The sequence below is a fragment of the Clarias gariepinus genome, chromosome 11, assembly GCF_024256425.1.
Source record: "Clarias gariepinus isolate MV-2021 ecotype Netherlands chromosome 11, CGAR_prim_01v2, whole genome shotgun sequence".
In the NCBI taxonomy this organism is placed as follows: Eukaryota; Metazoa; Chordata; class Actinopteri; order Siluriformes; family Clariidae; genus Clarias; species Clarias gariepinus.
In genome coordinates, this window is record NC_071110.1 from 2,146,244 (window position 1) to 2,169,686 (window position 23,443).

Consider the following 23,443-nt stretch of genomic DNA (forward strand, 5'->3'; position numbering starts at 1 on the left):
TAATTAAACTAAGATCTTAATGCAGGGAAACAAGTGATTTGTTGTCATTTAGGAATGAGATCGCATGTATGAATGTCAGGATTTCACCCGCCCCCCCATACATGATTTACTGCACTGTCACATTAAAGGAAAAAAAATATTACACAATTTTTTTTTTTATATATGCACAAAAGTGTGAGATTAGAAGTATTGTAACAGTGAACATGACCCTGGACTGTTGTAGTCCAAGGCTGTGCTAGAATGCAGTGGTGTTATGGGAAGTGAAGCTTTGAAATCATACCTTAAGCCTACTAAACACAGACATTAAACCACGAACAAACACTAAAATTCAAAATGCAAAACACCTGAAGCTGAGGACAGACACCAAAAGCTGTGCTGGCTCCAACTCTTGGAAAAGCATAAAAGTGTACACAGTACGATTCCAGTGTTTTATTTTAGATCAGGAATTTTTAGGTAAAACATTAGATTACGATCCACCAATAACACTGATTACAATCTACTCCCACTGGCTAAATTAACACTCGTTTACTTGGTTCCAGTAATGTCAGGACTTGAGGGGACAAAGGGCATTAGCCAGCGAAGCCTAGCTGCTTGTAGACACAGTCGATCTCGTTGACAACACCACTCATCACCTTTCTGAAAGCATCCTGGGTAGCAGCATCCCACACGCCCTTGTCCCCAAACACCTTAATGATGACCTCAGTGATCAGCTGATGGAGAGAGTGAGGGTATTATTGGTGTCACTAGTAGGGTGCAGTTCATTACTCAAGTAAACTTTAATAAAGGTAAATTTAAGAGAGTGTTACCTTGAAATTGTTGAGGCCGATCTTGTGCGTGTTGGCATGGGTTGTAGCCAGTGGCTTGATGACATCACTAGAGCCTTTTGCCCTCAGGATCTCACCCAGTTTTGTCAGAACTGTTTTGCCATGCTCCCCAATGGCTGCATTTCCAGCCAGTTCAGCTTGCGAGATCCCCACAAACTTGGGGAAGAGTTTCTGAGTGTCAGGATGCTCTGTGAACAGACTGGCCAGTGTATACATACAATTATTCTACAGTAATAATTTAGAGGGAATAAATTGACAGCAAGTACTTCACTGAGAAAAGGGGAACTGGGGAAAAAAAACAAAACAAAAAAAAAAAAAAAAAAAAACAAGGCATGCATCAAAATGGCAGTCTATGCTCTGCCATCCCATCTAGATGGACTACTGCTCTTCCCCCATTACATGTTGAAGCAATGCGAGAACTGGTGTTAACTGTTAGACTTGGTTAATCTTTGTGCCATGAAGCTCAACATGCTAAAAAAAAAAAACATTAAAAGACCACAAGATCTTTGAGTGTGAGAGGATTCCAGAAAAAAAATGGAGAAGTGTATTGGTGCCGATTTTTAAGAACAAGGGAGATGTGCAGAGCTGGGGCATAAAGCTAATGAGCCATACAATGAAGCTGTGGGAAAGAGTTATGGAAGCTAGGTTAAGGGCAGAGGTGAACATTTGTGAGCAGCAATATGGTTTCATGGCTAGAAAGAGTACATCAGATGCAGTATTTGCTTTGAGGATGCTGGTGGAAAAGTACAGAGAAGGTAATGAAAAGTTGCATTGTGTGTTTGTAGATTTAGAGAAGGCGTATGACAGAGTGCTGAGGAAGGAGCTGTGGTGTTGTATGAGGAAGTCTGGAGTGGCAGAGAAGTATGTTAGAGTGGTGCAGGACATGTATGAGAGCTGCAAGACAGTGGTGAGATGTGCTGTAGGTGTGACAGAAGAGTTCAAGGTGGAGGTGAGTCTGCAACAAGGATCGGCTCCAAGCCCCTTTTTGTTTGCTCTGGTGATGGACAGGATGACAGATTAGGTTAGACAGGAGTCTCCATGGACTATGATGTTTGCAGATGACATTGTGCTTTGTAGCAAGAGCAGGTGGAAGAAAATTTGGAGGGGTGGAGGTATGCTCTGGAAAGCAGAGGAATGAAGGTTAGCCGCAGTAAGACGGAATACATGTGTGTGAGTGAGAGGAACCCAAGAGGAACGGTGAGGATACAGCCTCAGAAAAAAAGCAGAGGTAAAGAAGGTGCAGGATTTTAAGTACTTGGGGTCAATGGTTCAGAGCAACAGAGAGTGTGAAAAGGAGGTAAAGAGGCAGGTTGGAATGGGTGGAGTAAAGTGTCAGGTGTGTTGTGCGAGAAAAGAGCATCAGGAAAGAGCATCAGGAAAGGTGGTGAATGAAAGGAAAGGTGTACAGGACAGTGGTAAAACCAGCAATGCTCTACGGCTTAGAGACAGTGGCACTGAAGAAAAGACAGGAGGCAGAGTTGGAGGTAGCAGAGCTGAAAATGTTGAGGTTCTCTTTGGGAGTGACAAGGATGGATAGGATCAAGAATGAGTTCATCAGGGGGACAACTCATGTCAGATGTTTTGAAGATAGTCAGAAATGCCAGATTGAAGTGGTGAATATATCGGTAGAAGGATGCTGAGGTCTAGAGGAAGACCAAAGAGGAGATTTAGTGAGAGGACATGAATTTAGTTGGTGTAGAGAAGAGGAGAAGAGGTTGCAGAGGATAGGGTTAGATGGAGGCAGATGATTCACTGTGGCGACCCCTGAAAGGGAACAGCTGAAAGACAAAGATTAGGTACTAACCAGGTCAGAACTTCTCCTCCATAGTCTGCAAGGTTGCTCTCAACTTTCCCCCAGCTGGCCAGAATCAACTCACAGTCAGACATTGCCTGCAGTCAGACACAGGAGGTCAGGTAATGAATCTAGCAGTTAACCCAACTCCTACTAAAGTATTTTTTTTATTATTTATAAAAATAAAAAGTGAACATGGGTCAGTATTTAAGACCATGTGTACCTTGGGTCAAGCACAAAAATATGCACACTTATCCAGAGCTGTTACACAAGGTTTTTCCTAGGTTGCCAATCTGATAATTTTACATAAAAAATTCCATAATTATGATTGTGTAAAGCTGCTTTGTGACAATGACAACAGTTAACTGCTATACAAATAAAAAAATTAAACTAAAAGTACCAGTCAAAAAGTTTGATAGGAAGGATCTTTTGGGTGAGTTAACCAAAGTACTCAAAGTATTTACTGTATCAAGGTTTGCCAGTGACTCAGCTACAGACATCTAGAAATGGTTCATTCCATCACTTAAAAGCCAGGATAGAAAATAGTCTTGATGCACATCTTTAATCCCTGAGAGATGGTGAGACCAATCAAGCAGTGCTGAATGATGGAGGGAATGTAGTGCAGTCCAGGGTGTGATTAGAGCTGAGAGGCAAGTACTGTAGGTGCTGGGTAGGCAAGATTTTAATGCAGGAAGCCAGAAAAAGGAGCCAAGAAGAGGGGACATGTGGGACAACAGAGGTTGCAAACAAGTCATCCATCTGCATGATGGAATAGAGGTTGGATTACAGTCTTAAAATAAAGACTGAACAAGCACCCAAGTGGCCTGTGTGGAGAGAATCATTCTTCTGATGGTCAGCTAGGTCTGATGTCTGTACTGGGGCTTAGAAAAATGACAGTTTATTATTAAACAAGAATCTCATGAATTTATTTTGCAAAAAATGACCACAGACCCATCTGATAAGAACACAAATCACCTGAAACCACACACTTACCAGGAGAGGGTTTAGCTCAGCTAAAATGAGATGTTCTTCAGACCTGACCTGCAGTGCTACTGGTTCCTGACTTTGGCCTTTTATACTTTGGATCCTACAAAAGTTTGTCAATCAAACATATTCACACCTTATCTAGATGTTAACCACACCCCTTTTAATGCTCCTCCCACCTGAGGATTCTGTACGCCCCCCACTGGTTCTCATTTTTATTACTTTTTCACCTATCTGTTTCTCATATTTTCTGATTTCTCTCTTTCGTATTCTCTCACTTGTACGCCCCAACTCAAATATCTACTGGTTTGACACCTGCACTGTCACACTGAAGGAAAAAAAATGTCACACAAGACGACAAGCTCTCTTTAAAAAGTTGGTTAAATAATTAAATAAATTATGCTCAACCGTTTTTTATTCTTTTCTTGACCATTTTAATTTATAAATACCATGAGGCGAATATGCAAAACCCCACACAGCCCTTAACCTGAGCTCTGAACACAGGACCCTGGAGCTGAGTGTCTGTAACACTATTTACTGTGTTAACTGGGAGCAACTGGAGTTCAGACATGGACTTTCTCACAACCTGTTCCATAACAACATTTAATAGTCTAGAGATAAAACATGAGAACTTTTTCTCTCTTAATGTAAGTGGATTCATGGTGTGGTCTAAAATGTGAACAGGGGTGTGTGATCAGAATAACAGTAATTACAAATGTTAATTCCTGTTGTTTTTATGTTAACCCAGCACAATTTTTTTTTTATGTTGGCCAGCAGTAGTTTGCCTTGTGCATCTCACTGCCCCATCACCATAAGATGAACCTAAGCCAAGATCGCTTACGGGTAATTAATTAACATTAATGTTAATCCTCTGGGAGAAGCGCTGAGGAGCCCACCCCCCCCCCCCCCCCCCCCACTCTTGCCCTAAACAGTGAGCAAGGGACTTGCTTTGCCCTTTACTACCTGGTACAACACTGAGCTCCAGTGGTCCTGAATCTTATGACGGCCCTTTAGACCATAGTTACAAAGTTAAACCAACTCGCCTATACCCAAGGGCGCGTCCTGATTAAAGACACTTTCCTGGTAAACAGAGACTGTAACAGGGACAATAGCTGTTGACAGAACCCTAGTAAGTCATAGTGGACTATGTTGAACAAGTGCTTCAAGCTGTAAATGTAAATGACTATGCTGGAATGGTGAATAAAGAAGATAAAGCACAATTTGTCATACATGTTATGACTCAAGGGGTAGAGAAGAAAATTTTTGGGATGGCTAAGGACACCTGTCAGCAGGAGAGGAGCAGGTGGCTATTAAGGGGACAAGGGCAAAGCTGAAATCATGGTAGATGATGTAGACTAAAATATATAAATAATGTTATCTTGGTCCACTGCTCTCTTATGACCAATTAATAAAATAAATGCAGCTGACAATTTAATGTGTAGTAACTTTATATCAAATATTTGACTCTAATACATTTAACTAATGATTATACTCAAATTTGGTTCCGAAATAACAGTTCCATATTTTACTTACTTTTACAAGTTTAAACAGATTTGTGAGTATGTGAGTTAATGCTCAAACTGAAATACCCCTCAGATCAAGGATTTTTTTTTATAACTCCAACTGTTATACTCCACCTATGAACACATTATTTCTGTGTCTATATAAATAAGCTGCTGCTAAACCATACCCTACCAGAGAACAGCCGAGCTGAGCAGCAGGCCAGGGGTTAGATCTTTTTACAGGAAGGGATATTAGGAGTAAAACAATGCTAAAACAAAAATATAAAAAGAAATAAGAGCAGAAAATGGTTTTACTTATATTTTGTGTAAATACACACTGAATACTTATATGAATTATTTAAAAGTAATAAACATAACATTTGCAAAATATCTCTCTTTAATGTAACCAATTCCAAAAAATATTGTTCTACTTACAGTAGTTATAATAATAAATTAGTCTGTTGCTCAATATACAGAAAGAAAAAGAAAAAAGACACAAACTTATTTATTTATGATTTAAAATATAATAATTGTTGTTGGGTTTCAGCTGCTCTGGGCAAGGGATCGCCACAGCAGACCATCGTAGAAATTTGGCACAGGTTTTAAGCCGGATGCCCTTTCTGACAAAACCCTCCCATTTAATCCGAGCTTGGGACCGGCACTGCATCCAGTGGCTGGGGTTTGGGCACTGGCTGGGAATCGAATCTAGGCCTCCTGCACGGCAGACGAAACACCTCCCACTGAGTCACCAGTGCCCATTAAAAAATAATAATAAATGTTTACATTTTTTAGTAGTGTCAAGGAGTGGTTTTGGGTAACTTAGCACAAAATTCCTCCAAATTTTATAGAATACTAACTTTAACTTTTGCTAGATGTTAATGCTTTTGATATACAATATGTAAACTTTATGTGCTCAATCTCCCACCTTCTCTCCCCCTCTCTCTCTCTCTCTCTCTTTCTCTCTCTCTCTCTCTTTCCCCTTCCCTTGACCTAACACTTCCTGGTTTGTCTCCGGATGGACATTAATACAACTTCCACTCTTTGTTGTCCAGGATAATAAGCTTATTGATGCCAGGAGAGCTACATTTAAACATAGTAAAACTCTTTTGCTGTTAATAAATTAAGACCTTTCTGGCACACAACTTTTGTGTGAGTGTTTGAATGTAGCACTCCTGGAGTCAGTAAGCTTACTGAAGCGCAGCAGGCGGACTAAGTGACTCGATCATCAAGTTGTTTTTACTTGAAGTCTTTAAAAACTTTACAGTAGATTGTTTACATTATTTATCTTTTGGAAGAGCTAAATATATAAAACAATTAGTTTGGTTATTGTTGGAGTTAATGTAATAAAGGTATTAATAATCTACTAGTTTAGTGATTTTTAATGATTTCTAAGTTGGACCATTCACTGTAATTTCATGTCACCAGTCTTCAGGAGGCATCCTTACCAACAGTGAGAGTGACGGGCTGAAATCCAATCAGAAAAACAACAGTGCAGAATAAAATCAAACTTAATGCTCTGTGTTCTCTCTTTTTCCTTCTCTCCAGGTCTGACTTCTATCAAAAATGCTTTTATTCTATAAGGTTTTTTTTTTCATTCAGGTCAAATAAATGCTATCAACTGTTTATTCAATATGGTCCTTTTTAATGTTTTAATTATGCAACAAAGATATTCCTATTATATTCCTATTCATATTTGGCTCTCAAAACCACAGGGGTGATCCTTAAACCATGCAGAGCTACATTTGCCCCCTCTCTCTTTAAAGCCACGCCCGCTCTAACTGTCTGATGTAATACACAGAGCCAGGAAGTTAATTTCAGAGAAAACGAAACCCAGACTCTCTCTCTCTCTCTCTCTCTCTTTTCCTCTCGCGCCTGGAAAAATGGCAGAGGCTGGCATTTCAGTAGATCAGTTTTCAGTGGATCACTTCAGCTGTCCAGTGTGTCTGGACCTCCTGAATGATCCTGTAACTACTCCTTGTGGTCATAGCTTCTGTAAGGTGTGTATTAATGCTTGCTGGGATCAGGAAGACATGAAGGGTGTCTACAGCTGCCCCCAGTGTAGAGAGACCTTCACTCCAAGGCCTGTTCTCCGCAGGAGCAACATGCTGACTGAAGTGGTGGAGAAACTGAGGAAGTCTGAGCTCCAACCTGCTTCTCCTGCTCACCGTTACGCTGCACCTGGAAATGTGGAGTGTGATTTCTGCACTGACAAAAAACATAAAGCTGTCCAGTCCTGTCTGGTGTGTCAGGCCTCCTATTGTGAAGATCATGTTAAACCTCACTATCAGTCTCCTGCCTTTAAGAAGCACAAGTTAGTGGAAGCCTGTGCAGATCTCCAAGAGAAGATCTGCTCTCAGCATGACAAACCGATCGAGATCTACTGTCGTACTGACCAAAGCTTCATCTGTTACTTGTGTACGATGGAAGAACACAAAAGCCATGAGACAGTTCCAGCTGTAACAGAAAGAAATGACAAGCAGGTAAGAACTGAAAACCTTTTTTCAGCAGCAAGTCATGCAAATAAAAAAAGAGTTGCTTTAAATTTGCTTTAATCAATTATAAGACATAAAGTAATGAATTTTTGGAAGGGTGTGATAAATGTTTTTCCTATACAGAATCAGTAAACTTTTTATTGTTAATAACCATACAATGCATTTTACAGGTTAAAATAATGGGAATTTTTTATTTATTATTTATTCTCCTTTTCCTTCTTCTTATTATTATTATGTGCATCTGGATTTACAGTTCTTTGCAGCCATGTTTGTAGACAATGCTGTCTTCTGGTAAATGTAGTTTGTAGTAATTTTGGCACCAATTCTGCCCTAGACATAACAGAACCCTATCCCTACCCACTCTCTCTGTGCCCTGAGTCCAAGTTGGCTTGGCAGGGTAGATACTGTACTGTATTTTGTTCTTCAGAAGGTTTGTGTGACACTGGTCAGATGAGGCAAGAAGTCAGCTATGATATTCCTAAATCCTGGGTGATAAGAGATAGTGAAGTAAACATGTGACATGAGATTGAGCATTTTAAAATAAGCAGTTAGTATTATTAACTTTGTGATTAAATAAAATCTATGTAACAAAAGATCAAATAAAAAATCTATTTCTACCTCACAAATAAGGTTTTTTTTTCATGTTTTACAGTAAATTTGTAAAAAAAAATAAAAAAATAAATAAAAAATAAAAACTACCCATGTCTATTAAACAGTTAAATGACTTTGATATACTGTACTGGTCTATTACAAAAAAACTTCCAAGTTTTGCAAACCATACAAATATACAATAAACAACATCCTATTAAATGTTTATATACAGATCTGGCCTTTAAAAACGCACGTTTTCGGAAAAGGGATCCCACGACTTGCCGCGAGTGCGCGCGGCAAGCTGTGAAAATGCCCTTCAATACCTGTAGGGGGCAGTCGTGTTTCAGTCTAAAGTACTGTGTGTCTACTGAAGCCGAAAAATGTTATGTCTCTTAGGCGCCCATTGACGGCAAGTGACAGAGCTCATAAACGTGTCAAGCTCAAACTGATATGTATTTATTCTTCATTTTCATTCAGAATTATTATTAGTAGTAGTAGTAGATCTCCAAATTTATTATTATTATTATTATTGTAAAAAAAACATTTCCTTTTCAAAAGCACAAGAACAGATAATCAACAGCGACATCATTACTATACTATAACTCACAAGGGCAGAATGGAGTAATAACACAAATAGGCTGAGGCAGCTTCTACTAGATAGAGCAGGATCTCTCTGTGACTTCAGATATTTTTTCTGCAGAACAAAACTATCCAGCCCTGGTCTCATTGTAACATACAAACACTGTCTATGTCTTTTCAAGTAGGCCTCGCTATTTCATAGCAACATTACAAAAAATTTCATGGAGTTGGAATTACAGGAGCACACTGCTTTAGATAGTTAATGTTAAAAATATAAAATGCCTTGAAGCACACATCAATCGCCCCAGGTAGTGTGCATTGCTCCAGAGCCTGTCCCACCAAAATGACGAATGCCTGAGAGCAGCGCTGGTCATCATCTCCCAACGTCAGGATGTAGGGTACGGCCTTGACACTTCAGCATGCTGGAGGTATTCCACCATGTTGGTTCCAACCTTAGAAAAAAAGAAATGAAAGAAAGCTCAGTGGTTAAGGCATTGGACTACGGTTTGAAAGATCCCAGGTTTAAACCTCACAACCACCAAGTTGCCACTGTTGGGCCCTTGAGCAAGGCCCTTAACCCTTAACTGCTCAGATGTGTAATGGGATAAAAATGTAAGTTGCTCTGGATAAGAGCGTCTGCCAAATGCCTAAAAATGTAATTTAATGTGTAATAGGATTGAGACTAAATAAAAAATGACAAAGCTGTACATTAAGATAGGGTATAGAGAACCTAAAACAAAAACATGGAGACAGCTACTACAAAAAAGGCTTTTAGGATAAAGCTCCTAAATATATATATATTGTAGCGTTTTTCCCGCTTTGAAGGAACTTGGAGAGGCGAGTGAGCTTCCTTGCTGCCCAATGCAAATGACTGGCAGTATTTTAATCACTTGGTTACATAAACAGCACATCCACAATCAACAGGCACTACACATACAATCACAAGACATACTTCTGACCCACACACACACACCCTGGCCGAAGCCACTAACCCAAACACCTTTCCCCCACAGGGTGACAACATAACAACTTCTCCCGCAAAGCATGATGGTTCCCAACCAAAACCCCGCCCACGCCACAATATATATATATATATTACAATCACCCAAATATTTATACTCCCATCTAGTAGTTATCTGTACAGCTCTGGTACTTTTTCCTGTAGTTGGCACGCTGACAGATATTTAATTTAGTCTGAGTCACAAGCAACTTTGGTTAAAGAGGGCTACCTGGTTAGATTACATGCAGCAGTTAATGGTGACATATTACTGTAGCATACTTGCCAAAGGGGAAAATGTGTAAAATATTGTTATAACTCGGGAGAACCGCGGGAGAAATTTGACCGCGGAGTAAATTACTAACTAGTGAAAAACGGGAGTCTCCAGGGAAAATCGGGAGGGTTAGCAGGTCTGCATATTTGTGAGGAGATCAGTGTTTTGTAACACCCCAGCATTTTATTCTCTCAAGCAGTGAGATTAATAAAGTTCTAATGTCAATGTGGTTGCTAACGCTAGCAACCTCACTAAATGCCTGCGTTATGCTAGCACTACAATTAATAGTTTAGCGTTTATTCTTCACTTCACCATCTTCGTCACCCTGCAAACATTCTACGGAGAAAGATAAAAAGCTCAGACATACACAGGTGCGGTTCTTTGGCTAACTAGCAGCTACTGTCAGCTAAATTATCATACTTTAGACCAGCCTAAAAGTTTGAGTGTAACCTTAACACGGTAACAGTAATAAATGTTACATATAGTAATCATTTTTCAGTCGTATGTAACTAAGGTGAGTGAACATGTGTATACAGACCTTGTATTTAACGTCATTTTCCCTTAAATGCATTTACATTTACATTTACATTTAGGCATTTGGCAGACGCTCTTATCCAGAGCGACTTACAAAAATGCAAGAGAAGACACAAAGCTGACGGCCGCTGAATCCACCGGTGAACTTTGGGGGAGGAGCCAAGCAAACTTCAACCCAGCAGCTGGGTTACACAAAAACTACCCAACTCTCTGTAAATAACCCAGAAAAATGACCCAACAGAGGCAACCCAGCGCTTGGGTAGAAAAAACAACCCAGCGTTTTTTAGTGTGTGTAAAACATGTGCTAAGTTGTATGCAGATGATCTGTTGTGGTGAACCCTTGAAGAAATCAGCCAAAAAAACAACAACAACAACATTATTGTGTTGGTTCCTAGAAGGCATGATAGGACTTTCTAAACTTGGCCAATCTGGGGAGTTGATTAAGTTATCATCTGTATAAATGAATGATTAATTTTCTCATCATAATTTATTAATGCGTAGCAAATTAACTAATATGATATACAATATGGGTAAAGACTAAGGGCCTTTCAATAAAGAGCCCCCCAATCAGCAACCCAGAGCTTCAACCAACTGAGGTATCACTTCCCTTAGACAACAATCATCCTAGTGAGAGCCTGGTTAAGGAACAATGCACCAGGTTGGTTTTGACTTAGATAACAACATGAATCAAAGCAAAAAGCATCAAAGAAACAGAAAATCAGGATCAAAATCAGAACATCAAATAGAAATATAAAGCTTGGCAATGACAGAGTGCCTATAGACATACAATGATCATCTACTGTATAACATTATGACCACCTAAGAGGTGAAGTGAGCACCCATTACAGTAAGTGCACCGGGCAAACTAATTTGATCCACAGAGGCCATACTCCTGCAACCTACTGCAACCAAAAGATCCACAGGTAGTCAACTTTCCCAGTCCCGAACACAACAGCAAACTTCCAGAGGCCTGACTGAACAGTGTATATAGAAACAGGCAGAGTTTTCCTTTAACTATTTGATAATGTTAACACAAATAGCTCTTGATGCAGAAATAATGAAATGTATTTTATTTGGCCTCAGAATGACATAAAGAAGGAGCAGATACAATTCCAGCAGAAGATCCAGGTAAAGCAGAAAATGGTTCAGGAACTCAAACAAGCCGCGGACACTATTAAGGTGAGCGTGTACACACACCTAACATCATAGGTTAGTCTAGCCACATCTAAACACTTACATTAGCCTACAGTTAAGCAGAATTATCTAATAAAAAGCCTATTTTATAATGAAGTGCTGAATATCTCATGGAATTTATTGAATACTGTATGAAAACCAAAAATCTAAATGTTTGTATGGCTACTGGCCATTAATATAGCTGACTGGACCTCAAAAATGTTGAAGCACTAAAAGTTTATTTATAATAAAACGAATAATACTGTAACTAATTATGAAGTGGACTGTTTGTGTTTTTACAGACATGTTCACAGGCAGCAGTAGATGAGAATGAGAGGGTCTTCAATGAGCTGATCAGCCTTATGGAGAAAAAGCGCTCGGAGGTGACGGAGCTGATCAGAGCTCAGGAGAAAGCTGAACTGAGTCGAGCTGAACGACTCCTGAAGCAACTGGAGCAGGAGATTGCTGATCTTAAGAGGAGAGTCACTGAGCTGGAGCAGCTTTCACACACACACGATCACATCCACTTCCTCCAGGTAACACTCACTGTCTGATCTACAGAGGGCGCTGTTCCTCACAAAGTTTCCTCCTAAAAGCTCATTACAGCAACAATAAATGTTCCTGTCTGAGATCACAAGTGTGTCTGCGGTCTGATTCCTCTTTGTACAATGTTTTTTCATTTCTATTTGGCTTTATTATTTTATTGTTTAGAGTTTCCAGCGGCTCTGTGCTCCTCCTAGATGTAAGGACTTATCCAGGATAAGAGTCAATCAACGTCTCTCATTCGATGGAATGAAGACATCTCTCTTCGAACTGAAAAAACAAGTCGAAGAGGTCTGTGATGAGGAATTCAACAGAATGCGTCCACAAGGTTAGAAAAGGCGTCCTAGTCATGACAGGATTACGTCGTAACAGGAATAACTCTACAACGACATAAGATGCTCATTAAAGCTAAAGTGACATTTATTAATTGTAAAATAAATATTACAGTTATAAGCTGGTTTGATTTTAAGAGAAGCTACACAACAGTAAACAGTAAAGACATGTGTAAACTCTTCTTACTAGCAGCTAGAATCCCTAAGACTTACCAAAAGAAATCATAATGTGTAAAGACGATGCATATCATTTTTCTGTCTCTGTTTTGTCTCTGTGTCTCCAAGCTGCAGCAGTTCGGCTGACTTTACCCTCACAATTACAGGGCAGAGAAGATTTTCTGCAGTGTATGAGTCAAACACACACACACACACACACACACACACACACACAGACACACACACACATAAATCTTTACTTAAAGACATAAACACAAAGGAGAGGAGGCATATGAGATATCATAATTGTGTTTTAATTACATTCCTGTGATTAACCGTGATAATAGAAAAACAACTACTTATACAGACGGGGGGAGGGGGGGGGAGGCTTCAGACATCAAAGCATGCTTTTGAGTTTTCAGTTATGTCAGGTAGAACCAAAGTTATCATTAATTATAAAACATGTAAATCCTACTAATTTCCAATTATTATTATTATTATTATTATTATTATTATTATCAATAATTGAAACAACTGAAAAAAAAACATAAATACACATGACCACATTTTTTATATTTTCTGGAGTCATAGTGGTATAGTTGGTTAAAATGAAATACAATTTGATTTATAATATTGCCTAGTTCATGCTAAAAAAGAGTAATTTAAAAACAAATGAACGAACAGACAAACAAATAAATACATAAATCAATAAATGCTCTCATTTTATTGTTCTAGATTTCAGTTATCTGACTCTGGATCCCAACACAGCACATCATCAACTCATTCTGTCTGAGAAGAACAGAGTCGTGACACGCAGTGGAAGAAAACAGCCATACCCTGATCATCCGGAGAGATTTGACTGCTGGACTCAGGTGTTGTGTAAGGACAGTTTGAGTGGACGCTGTTACTGGGAGGTGGATTGGAGCGGTAATGTGTCTATATCAGTCTCATATAAAGAGATCAGCAGGAAAGGAGGGGGTGATGAGTGTGTGTTTGGACACAACAGTCAGTCCTGGAGTCTGGAGTGTTTCTCTTCCTCTGTCACTTTCTGCCACAATGACACTAGGACTAAGCTTTCAGGTCCAGCATCGAACATCATAGGAGTGTATGTGGATCACAGTGCAGGAACTCTGTCCTTCTACAGCGTCTCTGACACGATGAGTCTCCTCCACAGTGTCCGCACCACATTCACTCAGCCTCTGTACGCTGGGTTCTGGCTAACTACCTTCAGGTCAACTGTAAAGTTGTTTGAACCAATATTAAACTTTTAGTAAAACTCAGGTGACAGAGTGAATTTCTCCCTGAAGACCTGAAATATTTTTGCAATAAAAGTGGTATATGAGGACTGTACTGAAAGTAATGCATAACATTAGTGGGAATAACATTTTTTTTTACCTAAAATACAGTAAATCATTTAAATTCCACATGGTAGAAGAGTAACTTTACTAATCAACATAGTCTTAACCGCAAGCCATGCATTTGTTATCATTGAACCCAACTCTTGCCTTAGTTGCTGATCTTTTCACTACCTTAACTAATGTTAGCAGACAAGACACCATTAAAACACGCATGTGCTCAGACTGTAAAGAAATTTAAAGAAGGAAAAACAGCATTGAAAACAAATGCAGTCGGAGACCATCAACTGTGACCAATTAGTTTTATTTATATACTCTCTATACCATCATGTATTATCACAGGGACTATCTAATATTTTGATTCATACACATTTATTTTTGATTGTGTAAAGCTGCTTTGCGATGACAATTGTTTAAAGCATTATACAAATAAATTGTCAAACAGTGTCATGGTTCATGTTTTTGTGTCTCTTTTGACTTTTGTATTTTGTAGGACTTTAATGTTCATGGTTGTATCCATTATACATCACCTGTCACTGTCACATAAACTAAAATCGTATGATTCATCTAGGTTGATGTTATCTCGTAGAAATGGCTTCATTTGTTATTTATTGTTAGGGCACTTACAGTATGCACCTCTGGTTAGATGCTAACATCTACTTTGCACAATTAAAATAAAGTTGACTCTAATCTCGGATCTCTAATTAGTCTGTATTTATCTGAATCATTAGTATTAACTTGAGTCTAACAAGTTTCAAATTCTTCCAGCTGATGTTTGTACTTTATGTTTGTTTTTTACAAGGTTATAACTTTACTATTAAAGAACAACCTGCTCTTGCATTCTGCCTCAACTCCCATTGTGATAGAAGGAAAGAAATAAAGTAGGCGTAATAAATGTAAAATACTAATAATCTGCTATTACACTGCCTAGACAAAAAGATTAATGTATTTTTTTTTTTTGTAGTGATGGAAGTAGATTTTACGAGAGCACAAATTTCCACATATTTCAAATGGATCTGTGTAGTTATTTTATGACAATTGAGTCAAAGTATATAATTTATTCGAATTCTTACCGCTCCTTCTTATTTTTCTATATTTAAAAAAGAAAGAAAGAAAAAGACAAAATTTCTCTCACTTGTGCTGTAGAGATGGACTTGGGTAAAAAGTTTCTAGTGAAGTCAGTAATGACTGTTATGTTGGCTAAACCATCAGTAAAAAATAAAGTGGGCATTTAGTCAAAAAAAATAATCAGGAATTATATGGACAATAAATGACAAAATGTTGGAACACAGGGACACAGGAGGACACTATTACAAAATAGAAAAACAGGTAAGGCTGGGTATCGTCTGGGGAACCAGAGAAAAATACAGTCATAACCCAATTGAGGCTTGGACACGCAGGAATAAATGAGAATGTTTATAGACTGGGTAAATGTTCAACTTAAACAAGCGCACAGACAATTATACATACAGTATGGTAATACTGCGGTTCTCAATCCATTGGCCTTAACTTAGGCTCCAGCGCATCTTAATTACTTAAACAGCTAATAAAAGCCTTTTCTAAATTAAAAATGGCGTTAATGAGCAGTGAAAAACATCATAATGTGCAGGACAAGGGGTCCTTCAGAACCAAGTACAGTATGAGATCCACTCACACATGCAAATAGAAAGTAACAGTGTTAGTGAACAAAGGCAGGATTTTATGGCAGCTATAAAAGCAACAAATTGTGAAATAACAGTGTATAATTATGGAACATGTTCAGCACTTTAAGGAATTATTTAAGTAAGACTGGGACAGATATGGGATTGTATGCCTTTTTTTATGTACAGTTCAGCAGATGGTGGTAACGCACCCTAAAGCTGACTGCCAACCGAAAGAAAAAGTAATAGAATAGGTGTAATAACATTCTGGTTGGAACTTCAAAGGCAAAGTCCACTATGGTGACTTATTTGTACATTTATCTAATTTAATTTATGACTGTGTGAGGAAGCAAATAACAACATTCTAGGCTATATTCAAACTTATGTTGTAAAGTTGCATGAATGGTTTGTACAGTATCTGAGTATATATTACATTATATTTCTGTATATTTATTGGCTAGTTCACCCCATTCATACTAGTAGCATCAATTCTGCTTGATTTATTCTGCTTTGCTTGTGGGATAATTGTTGTTTTTTTGGAGAACCTCACAGCAAAACATCTGCTTTACCCATCAGTGAGAGAAACCATCTTTCTCTTCTGACGAATCTCCCGGAGTGGACACACACCATCAACTACGAAAGGTTTAATCCAAGCTATTGAGCATGCATGAACATGGGTGTCTACAGCTGTCCTCAGTGTCGAGAGAATTTCAGCCCAAGGCCTGTTCTATGCAGGAACAACACACTGGCTGAAGTGGTGGAGAAACTGAAGAAGACTGAACTCCAACCTGCTTCCTCTGCTCAGTTTTATACTGGACCTGGAGATGTGGAGTGTGATTTCTGCAGGATAAAATACAAAGCTGTGACGTCCTGTCTGGTGTGTCTGGTCTCATATTGTGAAGCTCATCTTCACCTGCCTTTAAGAGCCACACGTTAGTGGAAGCCCATGCAGATCTCCAAGAGAAGATCTGCTCACAGCACAATAGACCAATCGAGATCTACTGTAATACTGACAAAAGCTTCATCTGTTATCTCTGTATGATGGATGAACACCGAGGCCACGAAATGGTTTCAGTTAACGCAGAAAAACTTGAACGACAGGTAAAAACTACAAGTTTTAGTTGGGTGCATGACAAAAAGATGTCATGCAAGTTCATTCTGTTGTGTGCTTGGAAAGATAAATATAAAACAAATGTTTTATAAAAGCAGCAAATATACAAATAACCCTCATGACTGTAACCAGTGAACCAGTTTTAACCAATAGTCCTGCCTCATCAGAATTTCCTACTGTACTGCACAATTATAGTTATAGCTATCGACCTTATCAGAAAATTATGCCTGCATAAACCTGTTGGTGACTTGACCCACTTGAATAGCTTAAATGGAATTTTGATTACTTAAATGTTCTAATAATTGTATGTAGGAAAGATTATCTCTTGACAGGGTGAGTTGAGTTAAGACATTAACATACCTAAAACAATTGCACATTAAAAGTATAATGCAATCGATACTTTGCATTACATTTCTGAAAACATTACAGAAACTAAAAATTACAGCATGCGAATAACAATGTAGGCTGACAACAACAGACTATAAACTAGAGCTGCATTTGCGCAAGATAATGTGGAGGGCAATTGTTTAAGAGCAGTAGAAGGCGCTGTAGTTGCTTTCCTCTAAAGAACAAAGCTTCAAACAGTCTCCACAAGTTAACATCATTTTTGCTGCAATTCTGACATGAACTGTGGCATCATACGTCTAATAATTCCAGACTTAAGCATTGAATATTTTAGACTTAGCCCCAAAAATTTTCGCCTTGAGTTATAGGTGTTTTACAGAAAAAGCATCAGAGTGTAACTTTGCTTGCATTCAGAGTCATAAGGAGGGAAGATTGGGGAACTAAGTGCTGTACGCAAAGATGGAATCTGTTTGCGCCCAGTGACCAAGAAAAGCTCTGGTTATAAAAACCTGGAAAAACCTGATGGCTTGTCAGGTTGGGTTTCTGTCGCTCCCTCAGCTTACCACAGTTGAAATAGGTTTCACTATCACGACCATAATAAGAAAGAGTATTGCTAAAGCACCTCGACTAATTTTGACAGTAAATGAACAAAACAGCAGTTACAGATTTAACAATATAGGAATAAGAAAGTAAAAAATGATGCTCATATTGTTCGTTGATACACTGTGCCAGTTTGGTATAAGCAGAGATAGTGCAACCTCTATAATGCATGTGCCAACCTCTAAATTGTGATTGTGCACATGTGTACCATAATACACTGATGCCAAAAAGTAAGACAACAAATGCTATGTATTTTATTTCTCCCTGTGCAGAAAGCAGGTGATGTCATTAATTAGTCCTCAACCTTCTGTCTAAAGTTAACAGATGGAACAAATATGGGGCAGCATTTTTAATTGTCTGTGGCAAATTTTTGTAAATAATCTTTAGGAATCTATCAAGCCCCAGATAAACTTGACTTACCTCTGATCTTTTCTATAGCTTAAAATGTTACTAGCTATAACGTCAGCCACATTATACCCAGAATAAACTAATCAATTTATTTAAGGCTAAACGCTTGAATAGCTAATGCTAATATAACCAGGAGACCAAATGAAGTGAATAAAGTTAGTGGGGAGAGGATTAGATGGATAATGTTTTGTTACATTCAGCTGTGGATAACAGACTTCTTTTTATTTATTTATTTGCAGATCGCGAGACATCGAGGAAGACAAGGTAAAGTGGCAACTTTAAATGAATATTTAACTATGCAGCACATCAATACTTAAAACTGCCAAATCGCAAAGTTAACTACTAGATTTTTTTTTTTCAAAAATCATTGAGCAAAGATACAGAGAAACCACACCAGAGTGTAACGTAATTTATGTGTGTCCTGTCAGTTTCCTGTTGTGGCTGATGTCTCTGAGAATCTTTAGTCTTCTGAGGATCCAATGTCAACGTTCTTATTTATTAATAATAATAAAAAAAGATTTCAGATTTTTTTCAGACCATAATTCACTTACAGAATCAACACTGACCCAGATAGATGACTAAAAAAAATTGTTTATAGATTTATATTTATATAATATTCTTACTTGGGCTGCTAAAGTGAAAAGTGGTTCAATACTGTACGATTATAGCCAACTGGCATACCATTAATCCAGGGTAAATTTATTAATTTTAATTAATTGAAGTGTAAACTTATTAATTTTGATGATTACGGCGTATGGCGACGTTTGCTGAACATTGTAACCAGTGGGGCAGGGGCGCTGTTCAAATCCTTTATAAAGCGCAGGCGGGGAGAAGAGACGGCGCGCTCGTCAAGCTCCAACAGCATGGCTTTAGAAGTGCACTGCCGAGTATACATCTAGCGAATCTCCGCTTTCCACCCAACGAAATGGACGGACTCTTCCTGCTCTCCAGAAAAAATAAGGACTTTTTAAACTTTGCCACACTGTGTTTCACGGAAACCTGGCTGCATGAAGCCATTCCGGGCAACGCGTTACACCTGCCAGACTTCCAGCTGTTCAGAGCGGATCGCACAGGATCAACAGGGAAATCGCGAGTCAGCAGGATATGCTTTTGCTTCAATGGACGTTGGTATACAAATGTGATACCAATGAAGAAGATGTGCTGTCCCAATCTAGAGGCATATTTTATTAATTGCAAGCCTTTCTATTTGCCACGGGAGTTCACTTCGTGTGTAAATGCACTATTGCAACAGTTGGCTACTCAGATTACAGACACAGAGCAACAACAACATCCTCCATCAGTTTTTGTGAGGATATGTGCATCCCTACTACTACTACATTTTTAACATATAACAAAGACCAATGAGGATGCCTATAGGAGTGGGGACAGGATCTTGTACAACCAGGCCAGGAACACACTAACAAGGGGGATCAGAGCTAAGAGAAGCTACTCTGAAAAGTTGAAAAACCAGTTCTCTGTGAACAACCCTACTCCAGTGTGGAAAGGCCTGAAAACCAAGACTAACTACAAGACGCCATCCCTCAACTTTGTAGGGAATCAACAACTGGTTCTATTGTAGATTTGAAACCCCCAGTTTCACACCACACACCTGTCCTTACCTTCTTTCTACATCACCAGTATCACCTCTGACAACCACCCTCCCTCCTGCACTCCAGGTCTGTGAAATAGATGTTTGCCAGATCTTCCTGAAACAAAACAGAAGGAAAGCTCCAGGCCCAGACAGCATTACACCAGCCTGTCTGAAATCCTGTGCTGACCAGCTGGCTCCCATCTTCACACAGATCTTCAACAGATCACTGTACCTATGCCCCTTCTTGCTTTAAACGTTCCACAATCGTCCCCATTCCACACACACAAAAAAGAAAACCTAAAATTACAGGACTTAATAACTACAGACCAGTTGCCCTAACATCTGTGGTCATGAAGTCATTTGAAAGACTGGTGTTGGCCTATCTGAAGGACATCACTGGACTCTTACTGGACCCCTTGCAGTTTGCTTATAGAGCAAACAGGTCTGTGGACGATGCAGTCAATATGGGACTACACTTCATCCTTCAACACCTGGATAAACCAGGGGCTTATGCAAGGGTCTTGCACTGCTTCAGACAGTTGCTTCTGTCATTGGATCACCAGCTTTCTGACAGACAGGCACCAGCTAGTGAGACTGGGGGAATTCATATGCAACAACCACACCACCAACACTGGAGCCTCTCAGGGATGCGTTTTCTCTCCACTGCTCTTCTCCCTCTACACCAACGGCTGCACCTCTACAGACCCCACTGTCAAACTCCTGGAATTTGCAGATGACATTACAATAATCGGCCTCATCCAGGACGGTGACGAGACCGCATAAAGAAGCCAGGTTAAGCAGGTGGCTGCCTGATGCAGTCACAACAACCTGGAGCTGAACACACTCAAAACAGTGGAGATGATTCTGGACTTCAGGAGAAACCCACCTGCACTCACCATCATGAACAGCACTGTGACAGCAGTGGAGTCATTCCGGTTCCTGGGCGCGACCATCTTTCAGTAACTGAAGTGGGACATTCACATTGACTCCATTGTTAAAAAGGCCCATCAGAGGTTTTATTTCCTTCGCCAAATGAAAAAGTTCAAACTGCCACAGAAGCTTCTCATACAGTTCTACTCAGCCTCGCCGTCATAGAATCTGTCCTGTGCACTTCAATAACTGTCTGGTTTGGCTCAGCTACTAAATCAGACATCAGAAGACTACAAAGGACGGTTCAGACTGCTGAAAGGATTATCTGCACTCCCTTGCCCCCGCTGCAAGAACTGTATATATCCAGAGTAAAGAAGTCTCGGAATATCACATTGGACCCATTCCATCTTCACTTTGAACTTTTGTGTGCAATACCACTATGTAATATACCGTGCAATACCACAGATATTTATTTAACTCATTTGTTCGAATCCCACACCCTACTCCATTTGTTGTTAACTTTTTTTTGTGTGTTGTTTTGTCTTGTCATTTGTTTTGTTCTGGAAGCTTTGTCACTAAAAAAAAATTCCTTGTATGTGCAAGAGTACTTGGCAATAAAACTCTTTTTTGATTCTGGTATATTTTTAAGATTTTTAAAGTGGGCAGGGAGTGGTAGGGTTATGCTGCATCTTTACAGTGATCCAATCTTTTATAATATTAAGTATTCAATTTGATTTTTCTTGCATGATTTCATTCCTTTAAAAGGTTTACCAACAGTGTTGGTGTTAGGAGACAGCTACATTTGCCACGGGGAGGAAAAGGAAAGAAGACCATGGGCATCAACCTGGGGGCCAACGCACATATCAAGTGACATGGCTTGGTTGGACTGAGGTGGCAGTCAGTCATCGCTCACTTTAAAGGCTGGCTCAAGGTAAGATCAGCCACAGATGATATGCTGACCTGCAGGAACTTCTACAGCATTCCCCCAGATGATTATTATATTATCAGCCATCACCCAAAGATGACAGTGGGGTTGTGTACGTCCCAAAAAGATTGATCGCTCTCGTAAATGGGTAAACAGTGAACTGGCTACCTTTATCTTAGGCTTAAACAGGGGTATGGTACATCACAGTGACATTTGTTTTCACAACACTGAGCTTTTTCTTACAGACGATGTCCATCTGGAGGCTTTGGAAAATGATTTTTTTTTTAAATGACAGCAATGTATCTTAGAAACTTATTCCCATAGGAGTGAAACACAATTAACACTCTACAGGAGAATAATGGCTACTCTGGCCCAGGTTTGGTAAATTCTATGTGATGTTTGAGTACCTTTAGTTGAAAGTTAGGTTTAAAATTATCACAATACAAATGATCTATAGCCATAATACAGTTAGTTTCCCTGAATCTGTGCTTCGTGCTCATAAATATTTTTCTTTTCTTTTCAGAATGTTTTTTTTTTTTTTTTTTTTTTGCCAGATGTAAATGTGTAAATGTAATGGCATAGTTCAAATGTAAAAGTCATTTGGAAAAGCATAAACCATGGTAAACAGTGCTAAATAACAGCTCCACTAACACACTTCTGGAAACTCTCTGATAACCAGAGGTGAACTGGTAATGGGGCGTTCTAGGCAAATAACCTACAGGCTGATAATTTAATTTAAGATAATATATAGGTTTAGTTTTTGTGACTCATTGGTAAGGTGTAGTGGTTAGCACTGTCACCTTGCACCTCCGGCATCCGGGTTCGATTCCTGGCCAGGCTCAGTTCCTGTTTGTGCTCCCTGTGCTTGGTGGGTTTCCTCTGGATAATCCGGTTTCCTCCCACAAGTCAAAGACCCGCAGATTACTGTATGCTCATTGGCATTCCCAAATTTCCCATAGTATCCCTGGAATAGGGTCCAGGCACCCCGCAACCCTGAATACGGGATAAAGCGGTATAAATGATGAGTGAGTGGTAGGGATGACGATGAGTGTCAGCATTGACATTGAGGTCGACCAATTACATCTCTCACTGGTACCATGCACTAATTGCATAAACAACTCTTTGCACATAACTAGTATGCTATTATTAAATTGTCCAGCTTTTTTACCTCATTGTCAAGGAAATGCAACACTTCTGAATATGAATATTTATATGCTGAAGATGCTCTCAGCAGCTTTATGGCCCTTTAACTTTTAATAAAATGCTTTATTTCTCCTATTTTATCAGAGTAACTTTAGCTTGTTTGCTTACAACTACAGTATGCTTTGTAGTGGTTTTGGAAAATGGTACAGAAGATAAGAGATTGTGGGAAAACTTGATTCAGTTATGTATAGCACTTCGTGTATTTACATTAAGCAAACACCTTTATCCAGAGCGACTTAAATTTTTATCTCATTACAACAGCTATCCCTGTAGCACCACATTGACTTCCAAAATCATTCAAATCATAATAATAATTAAAAAAAAATGTATAAAATTCTTGTTGTAATTTAGTAATATATTTTCATAATTGAATTGGTAACATATATTACTAAATGGTGCACTGTAAACTATTTACACAATAGAGGGTTGCACAGCATCGTGTGGTAGTGAAATTGTAACAAAATCTGTGAAATGGAATATTAAATGAGGATATTTATAAAATTGTGATGCTTGAAGAAAGCAAATATAGAATAAATCATTTACATTTAGGCATTTGGCAGAAGCTCTTTTCCAGAGCAACTTACTTTTTTTTTTATTTCATTACACATCTGAGCAGTTGAGG

General features: G+C 38.9%; 2 protein-coding genes across 2 annotated transcripts; one reads left to right on the forward strand and one right to left on the reverse strand.

The window, feature by feature from the left end:
- Positions 1 to 429: 429 nt before the first annotated feature.
- LOC128533302 (myoglobin-like) lies at positions 430 to 2,729 on the reverse strand. Its single transcript, XM_053507542.1, has 3 exons — positions 2,629 to 2,729; positions 807 to 1,023; positions 430 to 710 (listed from the first exon to the last, which is right to left on the reverse strand). The coding sequence occupies exons 1-3, from the start codon at positions 2,709 to 2,711 to the stop codon at positions 570 to 572; spliced, it is 441 nt and encodes a 146-aa protein (XP_053363517.1). The 5' UTR covers positions 2,712 to 2,729; the 3' UTR covers positions 430 to 569.
- Positions 2,730 to 6,934: 4,205 nt separating this feature from the next.
- On the forward strand, positions 6,935 to 14,579 carry LOC128532879 (E3 ubiquitin-protein ligase TRIM16-like). The gene is made up of 6 exons (XM_053507001.1): positions 6,935 to 7,582; positions 11,653 to 11,748; positions 12,045 to 12,278; positions 12,454 to 12,613; positions 12,903 to 12,962; positions 13,509 to 14,579. Exons 1-6 carry the CDS (start codon positions 6,983 to 6,985, stop codon positions 14,042 to 14,044), a joined length of 1,686 nt encoding a protein of 561 aa, XP_053362976.1. The 5' UTR covers positions 6,935 to 6,982; the 3' UTR covers positions 14,045 to 14,579.
- Positions 14,580 to 23,443: the final 8,864 nt, after the last annotated feature.